The 16509-nt window shown below is 54.9% G+C and overlaps 2 protein-coding genes and 1 long non-coding RNA gene across 6 annotated transcripts in view; 1 reads left to right on the top strand and 2 right to left on the bottom strand.

The window, feature by feature from the left end:
• Positions 1-1462: 1462 nt before the first annotated feature.
• FABP3 (fatty acid binding protein 3) lies at positions 1463-13756 on the top strand. The gene is made up of 5 exons (XM_040467472.1): positions 1463-1556; positions 6411-6509; positions 9850-10022; positions 12019-12120; positions 13440-13756. Exons 2-5 carry the CDS (start codon positions 6437-6439, stop codon positions 13491-13493), a joined length of 402 nt encoding a protein of 133 aa, XP_040323406.1. The 5' UTR covers positions 1463-1556; positions 6411-6436; the 3' UTR covers positions 13494-13756.
• LOC121025080 (uncharacterized) lies at positions 2176-6234 on the bottom strand. Of its 3 annotated transcripts, none has more exons than XR_005787920.1 (3): positions 5906-6234; positions 5253-5381; positions 2176-3532 (listed from the first exon to the last, which is right to left on the bottom strand). It is a non-coding gene; the product is annotated as an uncharacterized LOC121025080 (long non-coding RNA). The 3 variants fall into 3 exon arrangements; XR_005787921.1 differs by having other exon boundaries at positions 5998-6234; XR_005787919.1 differs by having other exon boundaries at positions 5253-6234.
• Positions 13757-14465: 709 nt separating the features above from the next.
• ZCCHC17 (zinc finger CCHC-type containing 17) overlaps positions 14466-16509 on the bottom strand; it is a 61355-nt gene continuing 59311 nt past the window's right edge. Inside the window, exons 8-9 of one of the 2 annotated variants that reach the window (XR_005787918.1) lie at positions 14769-15369; positions 14466-14660 (exon numbers count right to left, since the gene is read on the bottom strand). Coding sequence is in view for 1 of the 2 variants with exons in the window: in XM_040467452.1 (XP_040323386.1) it covers positions 15208-15369 (162 nt within the window). In the remaining variant the exon portion in view is untranslated. Of the gene's footprint in view, positions 15370-16509 lie in introns of both variants that reach the window. The other variant, XM_040467452.1, reaches the window with a different exon arrangement.

The raw sequence follows: 16509 nt of genomic DNA, 5'->3' as shown, positions 1-16509 counted from the left end.
CGGCCGCGGGCAATCGTTTCCCGCACCGCGCGTCACAGCGTGTAAAGGTGCTCTGTCCCCACGATCTCATGCGCTCCTTCCTCCCACCCTGGAAGGTAGACATGACTGTCCCCATCACGCAGAAAAGGAGACAGGCACAGAGAGATTGACTGGCCAGGCTCACACAGCCGGTTATCGGGTCTCCCAACTGCCCTGCCCGTGGTCTTTCCCCCTCTTCCTCCTGGCCCCTGACAGCTCATACAGTGACTCAAATGGAGAGAGTGACCGCGCACAGGCCAGTCCTCAGCTCCTGATGCCACCCTGGGCTGTTCTGACCCCTGCACGGAACAACCCCATTGCCCATCTGACGTCACCCTCCCGACTCTGGTCCCACCCTTCTAATCTCTTCCTACCTCCCACCTCTAGGAGGGCAGCTCTTTCACCCAAGTCCACCCAGTTCAAGTCCAAGTAGGCTCCTTGCCTTTCCTATCTAGTGTCTTTGGTGACTACGGGGCCCAGAGATGCTGCCCCCCCCCCACACACCACTCCCCACCCAAACAGCCGACCCCAAGATCCCAGGTCCCAGACTCCTGAGTCCAAGATCCCTTCTCTGCCAGACCCCTGCCAGGGCTTGCCAACCAGCTGTCCTCACCTAAGGACACACAGGGGTCACCTGTCCACACCAGCTAGGCTCATCAGATCTCCTGGAGCTGCCTGCCTCTTTCCAGAATCTTAAGCGGGCTGTTCCTGAATGAAGTGTGCTCTAGGGAGCGACCATTGAACCAAACGTCTGTTTGCCGCTAGGTCACATGGCACATGAACCCGCCCCGGACCTCGGGGTAGTGTGCTGTTGATAGGTTTCCCTTTCTTATTATACTTTACTCAATCTCATATTATTTGTAGTTTTATAGGCATTAGGTTTCCCTTATTATACTTCACTCAGTCTAATCTAATATTATTTGTAGTTTTGCAGAGGCAAATTTTTCATTGGATAGAGGGGAAGGAGTGTGGGGAAGGAGCCAGGGGCTGTGTGGAATCTGGTTTGATTGACTTCCCAGGACCGGAGCTGTCCCTAAAGAGAGCTACTGTCCCTAAAGAGGCACCTGGCTGGCTCAGTCAGTAGAGCAGGCAACTCTTGATCTTGGCGTCGTGAGTTCAAGCCCCACGCTGGGGATAAAACTCACTTACACACGGATGATAATAAATTAAAAAATAATAAAGAGCTACAGTTGAGATTCTGGCTACAGCTATGTGCTCAGAAGGGCAGTTCTCAGCCCCACGACCCACAGGACAGGGCGCCGTCTCAGGGCCCTCAGGGATGGAGTGGAAAGGAGGCTACGAGACAGGATACTCTGGCAAGAGAAAAGTTGAAAGTAACGGGAAAGTGGGGGGGACAAGTGGGGGCAGATTTTGCAAACCGAGAACTCTGAAGGAGACAAGCGATTTCCGTTGCTCTCAGGGAGACTGTCTACTTCGCAGACCCATGCCAGGCCCTGTGAGAGGCTCCGTGGACATGGCAGGGTCGGTGTAATAGGAAAAGTCAGACTCTGAGTCGAGTGGACCACATGGAAAGCGGGGTGAGTGCTTTGCTAGGGAAGACGGGGCTTCCCGGAGGAGGGACAGTCAAGCTGAAAAGTAAGGAATAACTAAGAGAGTAGCAGCTAGGGAGGAAGAGTCCTCTTAGGCAAACACAAAAGAGATACATGGCACCCCTTTGAGATACGAGAACAGAGTGGCTGCAGCGTGGAGGGTGTGGAGAGGCAGGTGGAGGCCAGAGCCTGGGGGCCTCCCTGGAAGGAGGCTGAGAAGAGAAACAATTACTCTTTGTACTGCATTCCCAAGCTTATCTCCCCAGAGGCCCTGGGAGGCTGGCTTGGTGGGAACTGTGATGTGCTTTTCTCAGATAAAGAAATACAGACCCAGAGAGGTGGTGACTTTGCCCAAGGCCACACAGCTGGTCTGTAAGCAACAGGGGCAGGAATGGAAGCCAAGTGAGTCTCACTCCAGAGCCCCCAAAGCTAGAGACGTAGACAGATTCACTCACGCACCCACTCGTTCATTCATTCATTCAATCAATATTCCATACACTCCTTCATTCATTCGTTCAATATTCATTCATTTATGCCAACCATCTGCCAGGCACTATTCTCGGAATAGGATTTCAGTAATAAACTTAACTAATGAAACAGACGGAGCAAGGCGGAAGAGTTTGGGCTTTATTCTGCCAACAGGGAGGACAGCTGGCTTCTGGGAAAGCCGAGGTGACCGCCCCACCACCCTGAGCTACCCCCTCTCCTCCCTGGGCAGAGAGAACCATTGTTCTCCTTCCAGGGAGCATGTGCCACAGGCAGCAGTTTCTCAGAAGCAACTGGTGTTGAGTAAATCCCGACCTCTTGCCATCATTTGTTCTCTCAGACCCACAGTATCTAGAACTCTTGGGGAACGAGGAAGCGATTTCCTTGTGGCAGAAAGAACACGGCATTCCAGCCACCGCGCTGCAATCCCCCTACATAGTGAGCTCAGGGAGGATGGGGGCTGTGGCTCTTCTGTCTCCCCTGGAACCTGCTGAGCCCAGCACAGCGTCTGGGCGCAGGAGGTACTCACGGAGACTGGGAGAGATGTGGAAAACTTGTCTGCAGTATCTGAAGGCACTTAATGGCCCCAGTGAGGAGACAGACACACCTGGTCCTTTGCTATTGGTTCAATGTCTCAAAGGGCCTTGGCTCATTCACGTGCGTCTCTGGGAAAACTGCTCCGGGGAGACCCAGAAGGGAGAACGTAATCACCACTCATTGAGTATTCTGTGTGTTAGGCTTCCATATGTTGTCTCTTTTAATCCTCCTGTCAACCCTGGGAGTAGATGGCCCTTCCTCCATTTGGGAGGAAAGGAGACTCAGAAGGGGAAGGGACTGGCTCCTAGTCTCTTGACTAGTAAGTTGCAGGCTTGGGATTTAGAACCAGGCTTCTTTCCAAAGATGCCGCTTCTGAATACATCATGCACCAGGGGAAGCTATGGAGGGTGTGGAGAGAAGGGTTAAGGACTTGATTCCGTGGCAGAGGGCTGCACCACCATTACCATAAAAAAAAAAAAAAAAAATTCCAGCAGCAGGTCCTGGGGGTGGAGTGGGGCAGTCAACATGCACAGATTAGGCCCCGAAGAGGTTATGGGGGGGTCTCTATGTCCCTGGGTCAGTGGAGGCTCCAGCTCAGCTTCTTTGGCCTCTACCTCCGGCATTTCTCCCCGTGCCAGTGGCACATCCCCTATCGGAGGCGTCCAGATGGCGGGGAGGGTCCAGGAAGCAGCCCAAGATGCTGAGTAGGCCCCCTGCTCTCCCCCCAGCCCCGCCCCATGGCCCCACGGATCATCCGGTGCAGCTGGCCCATCTCATTGGCTCTCTCTCGGTTACTCGGCTCTCCTCTTCTCCATCTTCCCAGCCTGTGGTTGCCGTGGAGACACAGAACAGTGACATCACCATAGGGCGAGGGCTGCGGAGATGCGCTCTTGGCAGGGACTGGCCCTGCGGCCTGACAGATGTTGTATCCACAGCTGGATCTGCCAAGGGCAAGAAGGAGGGGCAGGAAAAGGGAAGGGCTCACATTCCCTCCCCTTACCCCTCGTTCCCCAGATGCAGGGAGTATCACGGGGCAGAGAGGATGCAGGTAATCGGAGGGATGAGAAGCTGTACATATTTGGAAGGGAGAAGACAGCCCAGTGGAAAGCAGATAGGGCGTGCCTGAGGAGTCAACTGACTCAGGTCTGGGTGTGCTGGGGAGATGGGGGTAGGGCAGCAAGGCTAATGGGTCTAGGCTTTGTCTCCAGGCTGCTCAGCTTAGGCAGGGGACAAAAGAACTTTGTGGCAGTGTCCTTCTCAACCCATCCCCCAAGTCTCTGCAGCTCCTTCCCCACGGCTGCAGCAGGTTCTAATCCTGCCCAGAAATGAGAAGACTGAGGATTGGAGAAGCCAAGCGATCTGCTGGGGGGGGGGGGCCCGGCAGGTGAGGGACAGGGCCTGAGAATCCCACCCTATCCAAGGATGACAGTAACGATAAAGCAGTGGAATCGAGCATGGAAGTCCCCCATGCTCAGCGTTTTAAATGCATGATCTCGTTTGCTCCCCAGACATCTCTAGCGGGGTAAATACTGTCGTCACTTCCATTTTCAACATGAAACTGAGACCCACGGCCACACGCCCAGTACCCAAGGGAATCAGAACTGGCTCACAGATCTACCTGCCCGCAGCTGTTAGCCCCAGCCCTCCACGGCTGCATCGGAAGGACCATGTAGGGAGACCGCTCTGGCCTCTGGGGTCTCTGGCCACTTGGTCCTTCAGAGAGGAGGTCCAGTGTCTAAAGGTTGTGACCTTGACTTAGAAACCATCCCACTCTCCTCCCCACCCTCCGCTGCACCTGCTCCGGCAATGAGGTCAGCAGGGCTCCGTGCCCGGCCCTAAGGCCTTCTGGCAAGTGGACCTGTCCGCACAAACCAAGAGCTTGGCCAAGCGAGGGCTCTCCCTCCCTGGCTTCTTCCCAGAAAGTCAGGTAGGGGCAGATGCTGTCCACTTCCACATGGAGACACAGAGGCCCAGGGAGGAGGGTCTGCCACACTGCACATGTGCAGAGCTGCTGGGACCCCAGGGCTAGTGTGCCCTGCGCTCCTGCAAGCCCCCTGGGTGGACCTCTGCTGGCTTCAGTTCCGTCGGGCACCATTCACTTTTTTTTTTTTAATATTTATTCATTTTTGAAAGGCAGAGAGAGAGAGAGAGAGAGAGAGAGAGAGAGAGCACGCGATGTGGGGGAGAGGCAGAGAGAGAGGGAGACACAGAAACAGAAGCAGGCTCCAGGCTCTGGGCTACCAGCACAGAGCCCGACGCCGGGCTCGAACTCACGGACCCTGAGATCATGACCTGAGCCGAAGTCGGCCACTTAACAGACTGAGCCACCCAGGCACCCGGGCACCATTTACTTCTGCAGGGCTTCCTATCTGTTCGGCACTCGCTTACCGCTCACTTCCTCTGGGGAGTCTCCTCCAAGCCCCTAGGTCAGGACAGGTCTCCCCTCAAAGCCACCAGGCTAGGTGAGGTCTGCCTGCCCAAAGGGAAGCTACACGAGTGCGTCTTATTCATGGTGGTCTCTCCAGAGCCTAGCCCAAGGCCTGGTGAAAAGTAGGCGCTTTAATAACGGGCCCCCCCCCCCCCCCCCAGATTAAGAAATGAATGGACCCCTCCAAGCTTCAGTTTGCTCATCTGTAAAACAGTGGAAATGATAAAACCTACTTGGTGGACTTTGCTCCGGAAGTTCAAGGAGAAAATGCACTTAAAGCCCTCGGTGTGCAAAAAAACCACATCAATACAAGGTGGATCTTCCTATTAAAAGCGCTTTGTAAAGTGTCCACACCGCAGGCTCTGTAAAGGAGGTGAGGGACATTCTGTGAAAGAGGTCAGAGAAGGGCCGGCAGGCAGGTCGGGGCTGCAGCGGTCAGGAGGCGGGGAGCTGCCCTTGGGCCTGTCAGGTGGCTGGGGGACGGAACTTCGGAAGGAGGTGAGGGGGCAAGTGACCCGATCAAATGCTCTGAGCCCTGCGTACAGGTCAGAGAAGCCTGAAGCGTTGGCAAGGAGGATGGGGAGCAGCCCTGCAGGGCGGAAAGGCCCGCGCCGGTGACATTCCACGGGGAGGGGCGAGCACGTGCGGGGCGGGAAGGGTGCGGCGGCTTGGGTCGCTTTCGCCAGGGGCAGGTGGAGGGCACAGGGGCAGCTCAGCCTCCCACTGGTGCCCCCCTGGTCTCTTCCCGCCACCGGCCAGTGCGGAGTGGCGGGAAAGCGCGGCTTCCGGGACCAGCTAAGACCAGGCTTGCAATCTGGGCTCCAATTAACCCTCGCCTTATTGCCTGCGACCTTGTCACTTCCCCTCTGAGCCTTGGGCTCCTCACCTGCAAAATGAGGACCGAGATGCCTGCGCCGCTTAGGGTCAGCGAGAGCTTTCCCGGCGTGGGCATCAGCCCTGTCTCCTCTAGTCTCTCACCTCTGCTCTAACCCCAAGCTCGGGGAGTCACTGGGGGACGAAGATGTCCGGAGCGCGCGCCCCACCTCGCGGGCACCGTGCCCTCAATTGCTTCCTCCTCAGATTGCGACGAGCGCCTGGAGGCCTGGGAAGAGAGCAGGTCCCGCCAGCGCGGGGCAGGGACTCGGAGGCCGGGCCCCCGCGCTGACGCAGGAGAGCCGGGAGCCACTAGCTGTCCCCCTCCCCCGGCCGGGCGGGTCGTGGGGGATGGGCAGCCAGCTCCGGGCGGTGGAGCGCCCGCCTGAGGCTTCCTATTTCGGGAGCTGGGGGTGTGGGCCACGCCTCACCACGTGATGCAAGGGCTATTTAAAGCGGCAGCGCGGGCAGGGAACCGCGGGTCCCGGAGTCCTTGCACGCGTGTTCTGTCTCCTCAGCTTTCTCGGCCTAGCCCAGCCTCACCATGGTGGACGCCTTCGTGGGCACCTGGAAGCTAGTGGACAGCAAGAATTTCGATGACTACATGAAGTCGATTGGTGAGTGCGACTCGGGATGCTGGGCGGGAGAGGGCCTGGCCGCGTGCGCAGCCCCGCGCAGCGTTCTGGCTCTGGGTGTTACTACGCGAGCCTGCTGCGTCCCTCCTGCTCAAGGTTGGGGAGTAAGGGAACGCGGAGGGGGTGGCAGCATGGGCTAGGGCACGCGAGGCCTGTTGGAAGGGGGTTTTCATGGTCTGAACCCGGCTAGAGGGATTCCCAGGTAGGGAGGAGCAAGGAGGTAGGTAGATATATATATATATGTATGTATATATATATAGGATCTGGAGCTAGGAGGTGGGTTTGTATGAAAGGAGAGCATTGACCTAGAAGGTGGGAGGCTAGCCAGAGGAGCAAAAAACCAGGAGCATGGGTGGTTTAGGGATTGGAAAGTGTAAATTCGCAAAGGGAATGGGGCGGATGGGGAGTGTACTATGGCGTAAAGAAGCGGGAACCCCGAGGAGGAAGGAGATAGAAGAGGGAACTACCGGAGAATGGGATATGAGGAGGCGCTGCACAGTTAGCAACAACCCCTGCCCCTCCACGTTGAACTAGGGAAAGGATGGCTGCTGGAGGATGCCCTCCTTCTCACCATCCAGTCTCTGACCTTGTCCCGCAGTGGTGTGTAACCAGGCTCTAATCGCGGTCCGAGAGCCTAGTGGTAGGGTGGGGCAAGAGGACCCATTATAAGCTGGCTCAGCCACTTGTTGGGGAGGGGTCTGGTGGAGAAAACCAGTGGACTTCTGGAGTGCAGCAAGGGTCCTGGAACAAGGCCAAGATCTGTTAAAGGCAGGGAGGGTCTTTGGTCTCTGAGGGCGTGGTGTTGGCTGGGGAAGAATAAAGATTCCGACTCTTTACAGGTGAGGTGCTTGGAGATCCCCATGCCTTGCCTAGTTTGACAGATGGGGAGACTGAGACCCAGAGAGACTGGAAACTGGTCAGATCAGCCCCACAGCAGAGCTGATAAGAAAACCTAGATTTCTAGATGTGCAACCCAGAACTATTTTCCCCTCTGGACCCTGGGGGTGGGAGTGGTAGGAACTGCTTAGCTAAGAATTGGTCTCCGCGTTTCCCCTCCTTGTCTGGGCTTCGATGGAGGTGATGATGCCCTTTCACCCAAATCCCCAGGTGTGAGATTATCTTAGTCCCCCAGGCTGGGACAGGGAAACCAGCATATCGTTCATAGTCGAGCTCCATTCCATGCCTTCCTACTAGGGAAAGGGGGCTGGATTCTGGCAGATATCCAAATAAGGTGTGGGGGACCCACCTCTTAGCTCTGTTCCTAACCGTTTCCTGAACTAGGGACCACAGGTGTTGGCTCTTGAAACCAAAGCTCTCAACTGCCCCAGCACAGTATGCTGGGTACTATGCCCACAGACCCCAGGAAAGCAGCCACACTTGGAGCAAGTGAGCCCCGGGACAGCTGCTGGGAAGTCGGGATGCCCAGAGCCAGCCCCTCCTCCCTTAGTAGACATTCCAGCCAAAACCTGTGTCCCTGAAGTGAGCTGCAACATCCTTACCACCTTTGTCCCCTTATTTTGCCCCAAATAAGGGGGCGAATTTGGGCTGCAGGGCTGAGAATCCATCCGGCCTGCTCTTCTCCATATACAGATGTAAAGAATGAGAGGCCCATGGGGGAGAAAAGACCGTGTTCAGCTCTGACAGTAAATAGCTTCAGCTTCATCTCTAAGTAGAACCCAGCTCTTTCTGAGCCTCCAAAATTGTCAGCCCCATTTTTGGTCTCAGTTTCTCTTGGCTCAGTCCCTCACTCACCTCTCAGTGGTTTCCTTCCTCAAACACACCACACCTCTGGGTGGGTCCTGTGCAAACAGAGCTCCTTCCATGGCGACAAGGCCCTGCTCTCTGCTGGGGAGTGGGATCGGCCTCACTCTGACAGCAGGGCTAAGGCCAGTGCCCTTACTGGCCAGGCAGGACAGAATCCGCCCTCGCCCCTCTAGTGTTAGACCCAGGGTTCTCAGGACATCCAGGCAGACAGACCCAGCCCAGTTAGTACCAGTGATCACAGGCACACCTGGTGGCCGTGCTGGGAGAATGGCCCAGGGAGGAACAGCGAACAAGTTTTGGAGCCTAGATCTGTGTCTAGGTCAGTCACTCACTCTTTGACTTTGGCGCAAGTCACCTCTCTCCAAGCCTCATCTGTTAATTGGGGATATTAAAATCTGTCCGGGGCTGTTACGAGCATCAAGTGAAACAACCCGTGTAGGGTCTGGGTGAAGTCCCTCACTTCCAGCCAGGGCTGTGTAGCCCGGCACACCACCTCCCCACGCTGGGCTGCTTCTGCAGGGCTCACCACAGCTGCTGGGGGCAGAAGGGTGGGCAGGGTGTCGTGATGGGACGTTGGAGGCAAGAGGGCAGATCTCAGGGAAGCCATGACCCGAGGGGCTGAAAGCTCTGTCCAAGAGCTCTTTGTTGCACACTCTTGCGGGACACTCGGGCTTTGCCCAGCACCCAAGGAAGCGGGGCTTGGGTCAGCAGGGAGTTCCCACAGGGCCTCAAGACTAGGAGCCAAGAGACCCGGACTTGCATCCTGACTGCACTAGCACCTGAGGCGTCTCGTAAATCTGTATACTGACACACACACTCCCTTCTGGGTTATGGATGAGAGGCTTTGAAAATACCTTGCCAATAAATAAATAAATAAATAAATAAATAAATAAATAAATAAATAAATAAAATGTTTTTAAAAGGTTAAAAAGAAAAATAGAAAATATCTTACTGCTATACATAGGGGACAAGGGTACCAGTGCATTTCAGGGCAAACACTTCCAAGGTGGGAAATTCTTCTCCCTCAGGCTCTGGAAGGCAAAGTCTACATTTCTCTTCTTTCCTCAGCCTGTGGGCTGAAAGCTGCTCAGGTGCCCTGGAAGGCAGCCCTTGCTCCAGCCTAGGGAGGCCATATAAGCCCGCTCTTCAGTCTAACAGTTCTGGGTGTGAATTCCAGGTCTGTGACCTTTGGGCTTCAGCTCTGTTTTTTTGCATCTGTAAAGCAGAGCTAATAGCATCAAGCCTTCAGGGAGAATGGGAGGGCCGAGGGCGATAACATGCACACGAGGACAGTCCTCACCACACAGAGGCCCCTGGGCCACCGACTTGCTGTGGCATGCCTGTCCCTTAAGGTTCTCTTCTGTCTATTGCAATCAAGTGTCTCTTCACTGCACAGAGCTAACAGGAAAACTGAATTTAAAAATGGCCAGGGTCTCTGAAAGCTCTCATACTCCTCTGCTCTCGGTCCCACGTCCAGGCCTGAGAGTTGTTCACTGAGGTCCCTGTGCTCTGCCTTCCCGCTTCACTCATATGCTCATAACCTTCCCCCTGCTCTCAGGTGTGGGTTTTGCTACCAGGCAGGTGGCCAACATGACCAAGCCTACCACAATCATCGAAAGAAATGGGGACACTGTCACCATAAAAACACATAGCACCTTCAAGAACACGGAGATCAGCTTCCAGCTAGGGGTGGAGTTCGACGAGACAACAGCGGATGACAGGAAGGTCAAGGTGAGTCATGGAAGGGGGTCTGGGAGTTGGAGGGTGTGGAGACGTGGCACCTTACTGTTGCACCCCGAGGGGCAGGTGGTTATGGGGGACTGAAATGAACAAGGTACATAAAGCCTGTGCAGTGCTGGGATGCCCCAGGTGCTAGAAGCACACTAGTCCTGTCTTCCTCCCTCTCTTCTTGGGGAGCATCTATCTGGGAGTGGGCAGCACAGGGCCAGGATGTTCTTCTGACCTCAGCGTTGACTCCAGCTCCAGCTCAGTGACCATGCATGGCACGCACTAGTTCTGGACTTCTTTCCAATCCATAGACGGGAGAGTTATGTGGCCATGGCTGTGACCTCCAAGTGCTTTAGGAAGAATGCCCAGAATTCACAGCTCTTCCCTGATTGAGCAGATCATCCTGGCCTCCAGCAGCACAGGGGGCAGCTGGGAACAAGAGGTGGGGACCTACTCAGAGGCTTCCTTTTCTCCAACCTCCACCTCCCAGCCTTGGCCAGTGACCCTGAGGAACTATTTCCAATGTTGCCAGCCCACAGGCAGGAAAAGCTGTGTTCTGGATGGGGCATGGTCTATGGTGTGTTTGTATGGCTTCTCACCAGGCCTTAGCCCCTCTCCTCCTAGGGAGGGAGGGGACATCTACCTCTAGTCTCAGGGCTTCTCACCTGCGGTGGCTCTTGTCTTTGCTGCTTGCCTCAGGCCTCCCAGCCCTCTCGGCCACGCATGGCAGAGAGAGAACTAAGGGGCTTTGATCTCTAAAGGGAGTTCCTATAGCAGTATCTCCACCAGACCCTATCAGTCAGCCCCTCAGCTGTTTCCCGGCTTCCTCACAACTGCCCCAGAAAAGACAGGACAGGGTCTGGTCTTCTCCTTGTGAAGGAAGCTGGAGCCCAGGCCAGAATCAACAGGAAGCTGGCGGCAGAGCTGGGATGGTGCCCAAAGATGTCATCCTACCTTGGAGAGAGGTAGCTGCCCTATCACATGCATGCATCTGCCTCCTTGACTAGCCCACTTTTTGAGGAATAAGAATCCCAATGAAACAGTAGTGCTCTGGGATGCCTAGGCTAAAAATAATCTGGAGTGGGCCAAAAAAAAAAAAAAAAACTAAGAAAAAAAAAAAAAAGAAAAGAAAAAAAAAGAAAAGAAAAGAAAAGAAAAGAAAAAAACCACCACCTTGGGGGATGGGAATCAGGAGTAAGGTGGTGGGAGCAAGGATGCACAACTACTCCCCATGTGGCCCCGAACACACACAGAGCCTCCTCAGATTCTCCTACTGAAGCCTGCTCAGCCAGAGTCCCCTAGCCTGACCTAGAGCCCCCAAATTCCTCAACAAGAGAGACCTGGGAGAGCTGCCAAATGAGAACCAGCTGATGCAGGCTGGCAGAGCCCAGAAGACTAAGTGGGCATTTGACCAGGGTCTGGAACACTCCAAGGGCACCCAGACCCAGGACCCGGCAGTTGCTGTCCACTTGTCAGCTGAAGGGGTCACATGATGTGGATCGGGAAGAGAGAGGAATACAGAGCAGGAAGTCTGATTTCCCAGCACCTCCCATCTCCACGGTCTGTTAGACGTTATGTGTGATCAGCACTCGGGCGGAAGGTCTCAGGACCCCTCCTCACCGGTCTTTCCTGGGGATATAGGATGATTCATGTCCCCTGTATCTAAGGGGCTCTAGGGCTGTGGACATCACCCAGAGGAGGGGATGAGTGCCCATTCCGAAGGCTGGTGGCACTTCTCAGAACCGGGCTGTCTGGCTCCACCATGCTGCCGGCGTCTCCCTACCCGCGCAACACCTGAAGGCCCCCGCCCCAGCCAGGCAGTCGTGGAGCAGAGGCTGGAGGAGGACTAGACCGCCTGCGGGGCTAGGTCGGAGGCGGCCGCCTGAACTCCGTTAGTTTGGGACAGAGGCAGGGTCCTCTGTGGCCCCAATGACCGGACACCATCCTGTCACTCAGTCCTGGCTCAGATCGCAGCTCAGACCTCTACCCTCTTTCACAGTCCATCGTGACGCTGGATGGAGGCAAACTTGTCCACCTGCAGAAGTGGAACGGGCAAGAGACAACACTGGTGCGGGAGCTAGTTGATGGGAAACTCATCCTGGTAAGACGGACAACTTTGGAGCCTCACCCAACCAGTTACCACTCCTTCCCCTTCAGTCAAGCCTGTGGGAAAGCCAGGGAAAGTCTTCCCCTGGGAGCAGTGGAGGGCGGAGGCGGGGTTGGGATGGCTTTAGGTGGGAGTTTTCTGTGTGGTAGCTTTGGACTCAAACAGGCCTGGATTCACATCTCAGTTATACGAAACAGGGCTTCACACACGTCACCTTCTCCGTGTCCCACTGTAAAAGGGGCGGGAGCAACACCAAACTCGTGGGCCGCTGGGGCATCAGGAGACCGTGACGTAGAGCACACAGCATCACACGGGCGAGGCAGAGGGCCACCACACGTGCTCCACGGCCTTAGTGTCCTCCTCTGTTGCCACCTTGCCTCACCCGGGAGTAGAAAGCAGGGCCAAGCTGGATCCCAGGCCCCTAGGAGAGGCTTCCCTCTCCTCCCTGGGACGGCGCTGCCACACAGAAAGCCTCTGGGCAGGGACAGTGGGGCAGTGACAGACCAGCCCTTTCCACCTCATTCCAGCCCCACCGCCGGTCAGTGCTTTGCATGCCTGGCCCTCTGCGAGTACCTGATAACAGCCTGGGGAGGAAGGGACAGCCAGGCTGGCACGTGGGCCTGTTTGGGGACAAACTTGGGGCCTTCGCTGGAAGAATGTAGCCGTGACTGAACACCCCCAGGCCTGGGGCAGAGACAGCAGCCCCTGTGGTCTCTGTAACGCTCTCCCTGCATTGTTGCATCCAGGAGGCCCTGCAGAGTGAAGAATGAGGTGTCTAGGTCTGGTGGGAATGTGATACGCAGGACCAAACACTCACTGGGCAGTTCGGCCTGTGGTGAGGCCACGGGCCTGGCTCTACGATGCCAGGCTGGATGATGGTGGCTCGAGCCTCTGGTCCCTGCACTACTCTAAGTCGGGGAAGGAACGGAGAGTTGGTGGCCTAGCACAGTTCTTGCCCAAGAGTCTCTGGACATTTGTATTCACTATTTGTCTTCTACGCGCCAGGCACCATCTTAGGCACTACGGGAATGGTGCAAGGGAGAGAGAACACCCTGAGATCTTGACCAGTCACTTCCTCTCTCATAGCTCGTTTCCCCAACTTTCTAACAGAGGAAGTAAGTGCCTAACGAAACTAAAAGCTTGGTGCTAAGTATTAGAAAAAAAGACATGTAAAGTACCTGGCACACAGCAGGCAGTCAATAAATGAAGATTATTGGGATGAAGGTAGAGGCCCCTCCCATCAGGATGCGGAGTGCCCCGATACCTTCGATGCCCTCACCCCTGCCCTAATCTGACTCTGTCTCTCCTTCCAGACACTCACCCACGGCAGTGTAGTTTGCACTCGTACTTACGAGAAGGAGGCATGACCTGTCCACTCCTTCACCGACTGCTCCTCTGCCAATCGACTAGCCCTGGACTCAGCACCGAATTGCCTCATTTTTCCCTTTGGCGTTTTGTATAAATCCACCTGGGTTGGGGAAATTCTTCTGGGGTCAGGCGACACCAGCCTAGATCCGTTTCTGGCTCCCAGTGTGTATGTTTGTTTTTTCAACTGCATCCAAAGGGTGCTCTAAGGTCAATAAAGCAGAGCCAAGGTCACCAAATTGCCTTTTTGCCTTTGGTGACACGACTCTGGGAGTCTTGGTTTCCTGTGTGTCGGAGAGTGGGCAGAAATACTGCCTGAAGGTCACTCAGAAGCGGCACAGATGAGAGACTGAACTGGAGAGTCTCAGGGACAGCGGTAGCTGATCACGTAACGCGTATAAGAGCAGAAGAGCTGCACCTACACCTTGCCTTTACACTGTCCCCCCACCCCATGGCCAAACGAGCTAGTCCAACCTGGAATAATCCATCAGTGGCCCGGCTTCCCCAGGCTTGGCTACTAAACTGTCCCCTCAGGCCCATCCTGCACTGAATGCCCTTGGGTTTGGGAAGCCGCTCTTGTCTGTGAAATGCTGTGGTCTCTCTCTTTGCAGAACGTAGGCTCGGGACACAGGATGCAGGCTTGTGCCTTCGTAGTAGGAGCAAATGCTCGCTGGCCAAGATGACTGCTAAGCTCCCTTCTATGCCCTCGGCCATTCAGGGTTATGAATTCTTACCGGTTCTCTAATCAGCTCTGGGGGGAGAGGTCATCTAATCATTACAGAAGGGAGGGCTTGTAAGTGATCTCCTAAGAAGGCTGTGACCTGCTGGTGCCTCTGGCTCTGTACCTCAGCTGGGCCTCTCTCCAAGGTCTGAAGTAACATATTAAATGGTTTTCTGTCAACTAATACAGACTCAGTGACTTTTAAGGCTGTAAATTACCCAGGAAGAGGGATTACGGCAATAAGAACCTTCAGTAAGTTTAAAACCAAACACACTTCCGTTTAGTGCCAGGAATTGAAGCAGAGACCTGAAGTGGGACCAAGGGACTCACACGGTAGTGAATACAAAGTAAAGCAATGATCTTGGCTTGAGCTGTCTGGTTCAGTGGTCTGGCAGAATGTCACACACAAGCTCAGTCACTGCAGACGATGGTTTTCTGGCTGTCACTTCTAGCATGACTGAATCATGTCAGGGGGAATGGAAAAAGTGAGCACCACTTCTTACCATGTTCTCCCTCATCCCGCCGATCTCCCTCAGCACCCGTGTTGGATGCTCACCAAGCAGCCCAGGGCAGACCCGACGGGGAGGGGCCACTCACTCTGTTCTCCAACTACAGCCAGACTCGCCTCCACAGCGGTACCTGTGGCTGGAGCCTGGACCCCTGTGCAGGAATCTGGCTCTGGCAGTGGCAGCTGGAGAGGGTAATAGGACCTCCTGCTGGATGAAGGAAGTTGAGTGAACGAACGGGCGAGCTGCAGGGGTCACTTGCAAAGGGACCAGGAGTGATAAGTGGACGACAACTCATTCGGGCAGATGCTTCTGACTTCTAACTCCCAAACCTGCCTGCTGCATGAGGGGAAGTCATCTCCCATGGGCAAGAAGCCAGCGGGGTGGGAGGCCACTTTCTCACTACTGAGTCCTTCCGGGAGCCAGGGCCACAAGGCACCGGGCTCCTGGTTCCTCCTCCTCTCAGCCACCCCCCTACTCTCTCCGCTCTCACTCCTTGTGCTTCTTCTTGTGCTTCTTCTTCTTCTTCTTCTTCTTCGCTGCCTTGCTGTCCTTGCAGGTGTGCCTTGCCCTCTTGCCTGTGTCACTCTCGGAGTCTGAGCTGTCCGAGTCAGATGACTTCCTGTCTCTGTGTTTCTTTTTCTTCTTCTCCTGAAAAGAAAATTTAAAAAGCGGCGTTGCATGTGTGCGTTTGCTTGAAAGTCTTGCGGCATATAATCGATAGGGGACCATTTAACAGATTATAAAGCATTAAGAAGAGTACGTTAAACCTTCAAGTATCAACGAGAAAAGATACCCCAAACGAGTGACAGGGCCGAGTCATGCTACAGCATGTGTCCTAGAGTCCAGCGTGTTTACCATACCATACAATGTGTGTATTTACACATACCTGTAGACGTGTAAAATACACAGGTGTGTGAAATACACAGAACAACGGGAAGGACACAAACTGGCGACGAGTGACCTCAGGAATGAATGAATGGAGGGAAAGATGGAGTCTTTTACTTTTTACTTCATAGAACTCTGTCCAGTTAGATTCAAAAAACCAAAAAAAAAAACAAAACACGAGTGTCCTTACTTTTATTTTTAAAAAGCACAGGTGAAGGGAGTCCTTAGAGATCATCTAGCGTAGCTGGAGGCAGCGCCCCCAGGGGCCCGAGGTCCGCGGAATCAGAGTGAGAGCTCCAGGACCTGGGGGTCCCGCGCTGGTTTCCAACAGACCCTGATGCAGGGAGCAGAGCTGCCATCAATTAGAAAGGCTCCCGCTGCCGCCCTTGATGTGTGTCCTCTCTAACCTGCGCAACGGCCCTGTGAGATTTTACTGCGAGAGGGAAGAGCCCAGAAAGAACTTTCTCCAAACTACAACCACCACACCATGCCGCCAAAGGAACAGCACAGACTCAAAGGATGGGAGGCAGATTTCTAGACTTCCGTGCGGGGCTTCAAGCGGTTTTTAAGCAGTGCGTAGCTTTTTCCTTGAATTTCCAACGTCTGTATTGCCTCAGGGAGGTTTCTAAGAAGGGGATATTAGGGGTAAGAAAGAGACGGGGCTGAAGAGGCACGGCTCCTGCTCCCTCTACGGGTTCCCAGCCGGCATCCCGAGGGCTGTCGAGTGCGTGAGTGATACGCCAGGTCTTAGGAGCCGCTGTGAGAAATGATGGGCGGAACACCGGACCAGGTGTCAGACCCAGATTCGAGTTCTGGCTTTGCCACTTACGATCACTGCTCTGCAACTCAGCGCGAGCCATTTTATCTCACGAGACCTACTCTCCTCAAATGTGACGTGGAGCT

This window comes from Herpailurus yagouaroundi, unplaced genomic scaffold (assembly GCF_014898765.1).
Source record: "Herpailurus yagouaroundi ecotype Mexico unplaced genomic scaffold, PumYag 77, whole genome shotgun sequence".
Classification (NCBI taxonomy): domain Eukaryota; kingdom Metazoa; phylum Chordata; class Mammalia; order Carnivora; family Felidae; genus Herpailurus; species Herpailurus yagouaroundi.
The sequence above is the reverse complement of the archived record's forward strand: the minus strand, read 5'-3'. Positions and strand labels throughout refer to the sequence as shown.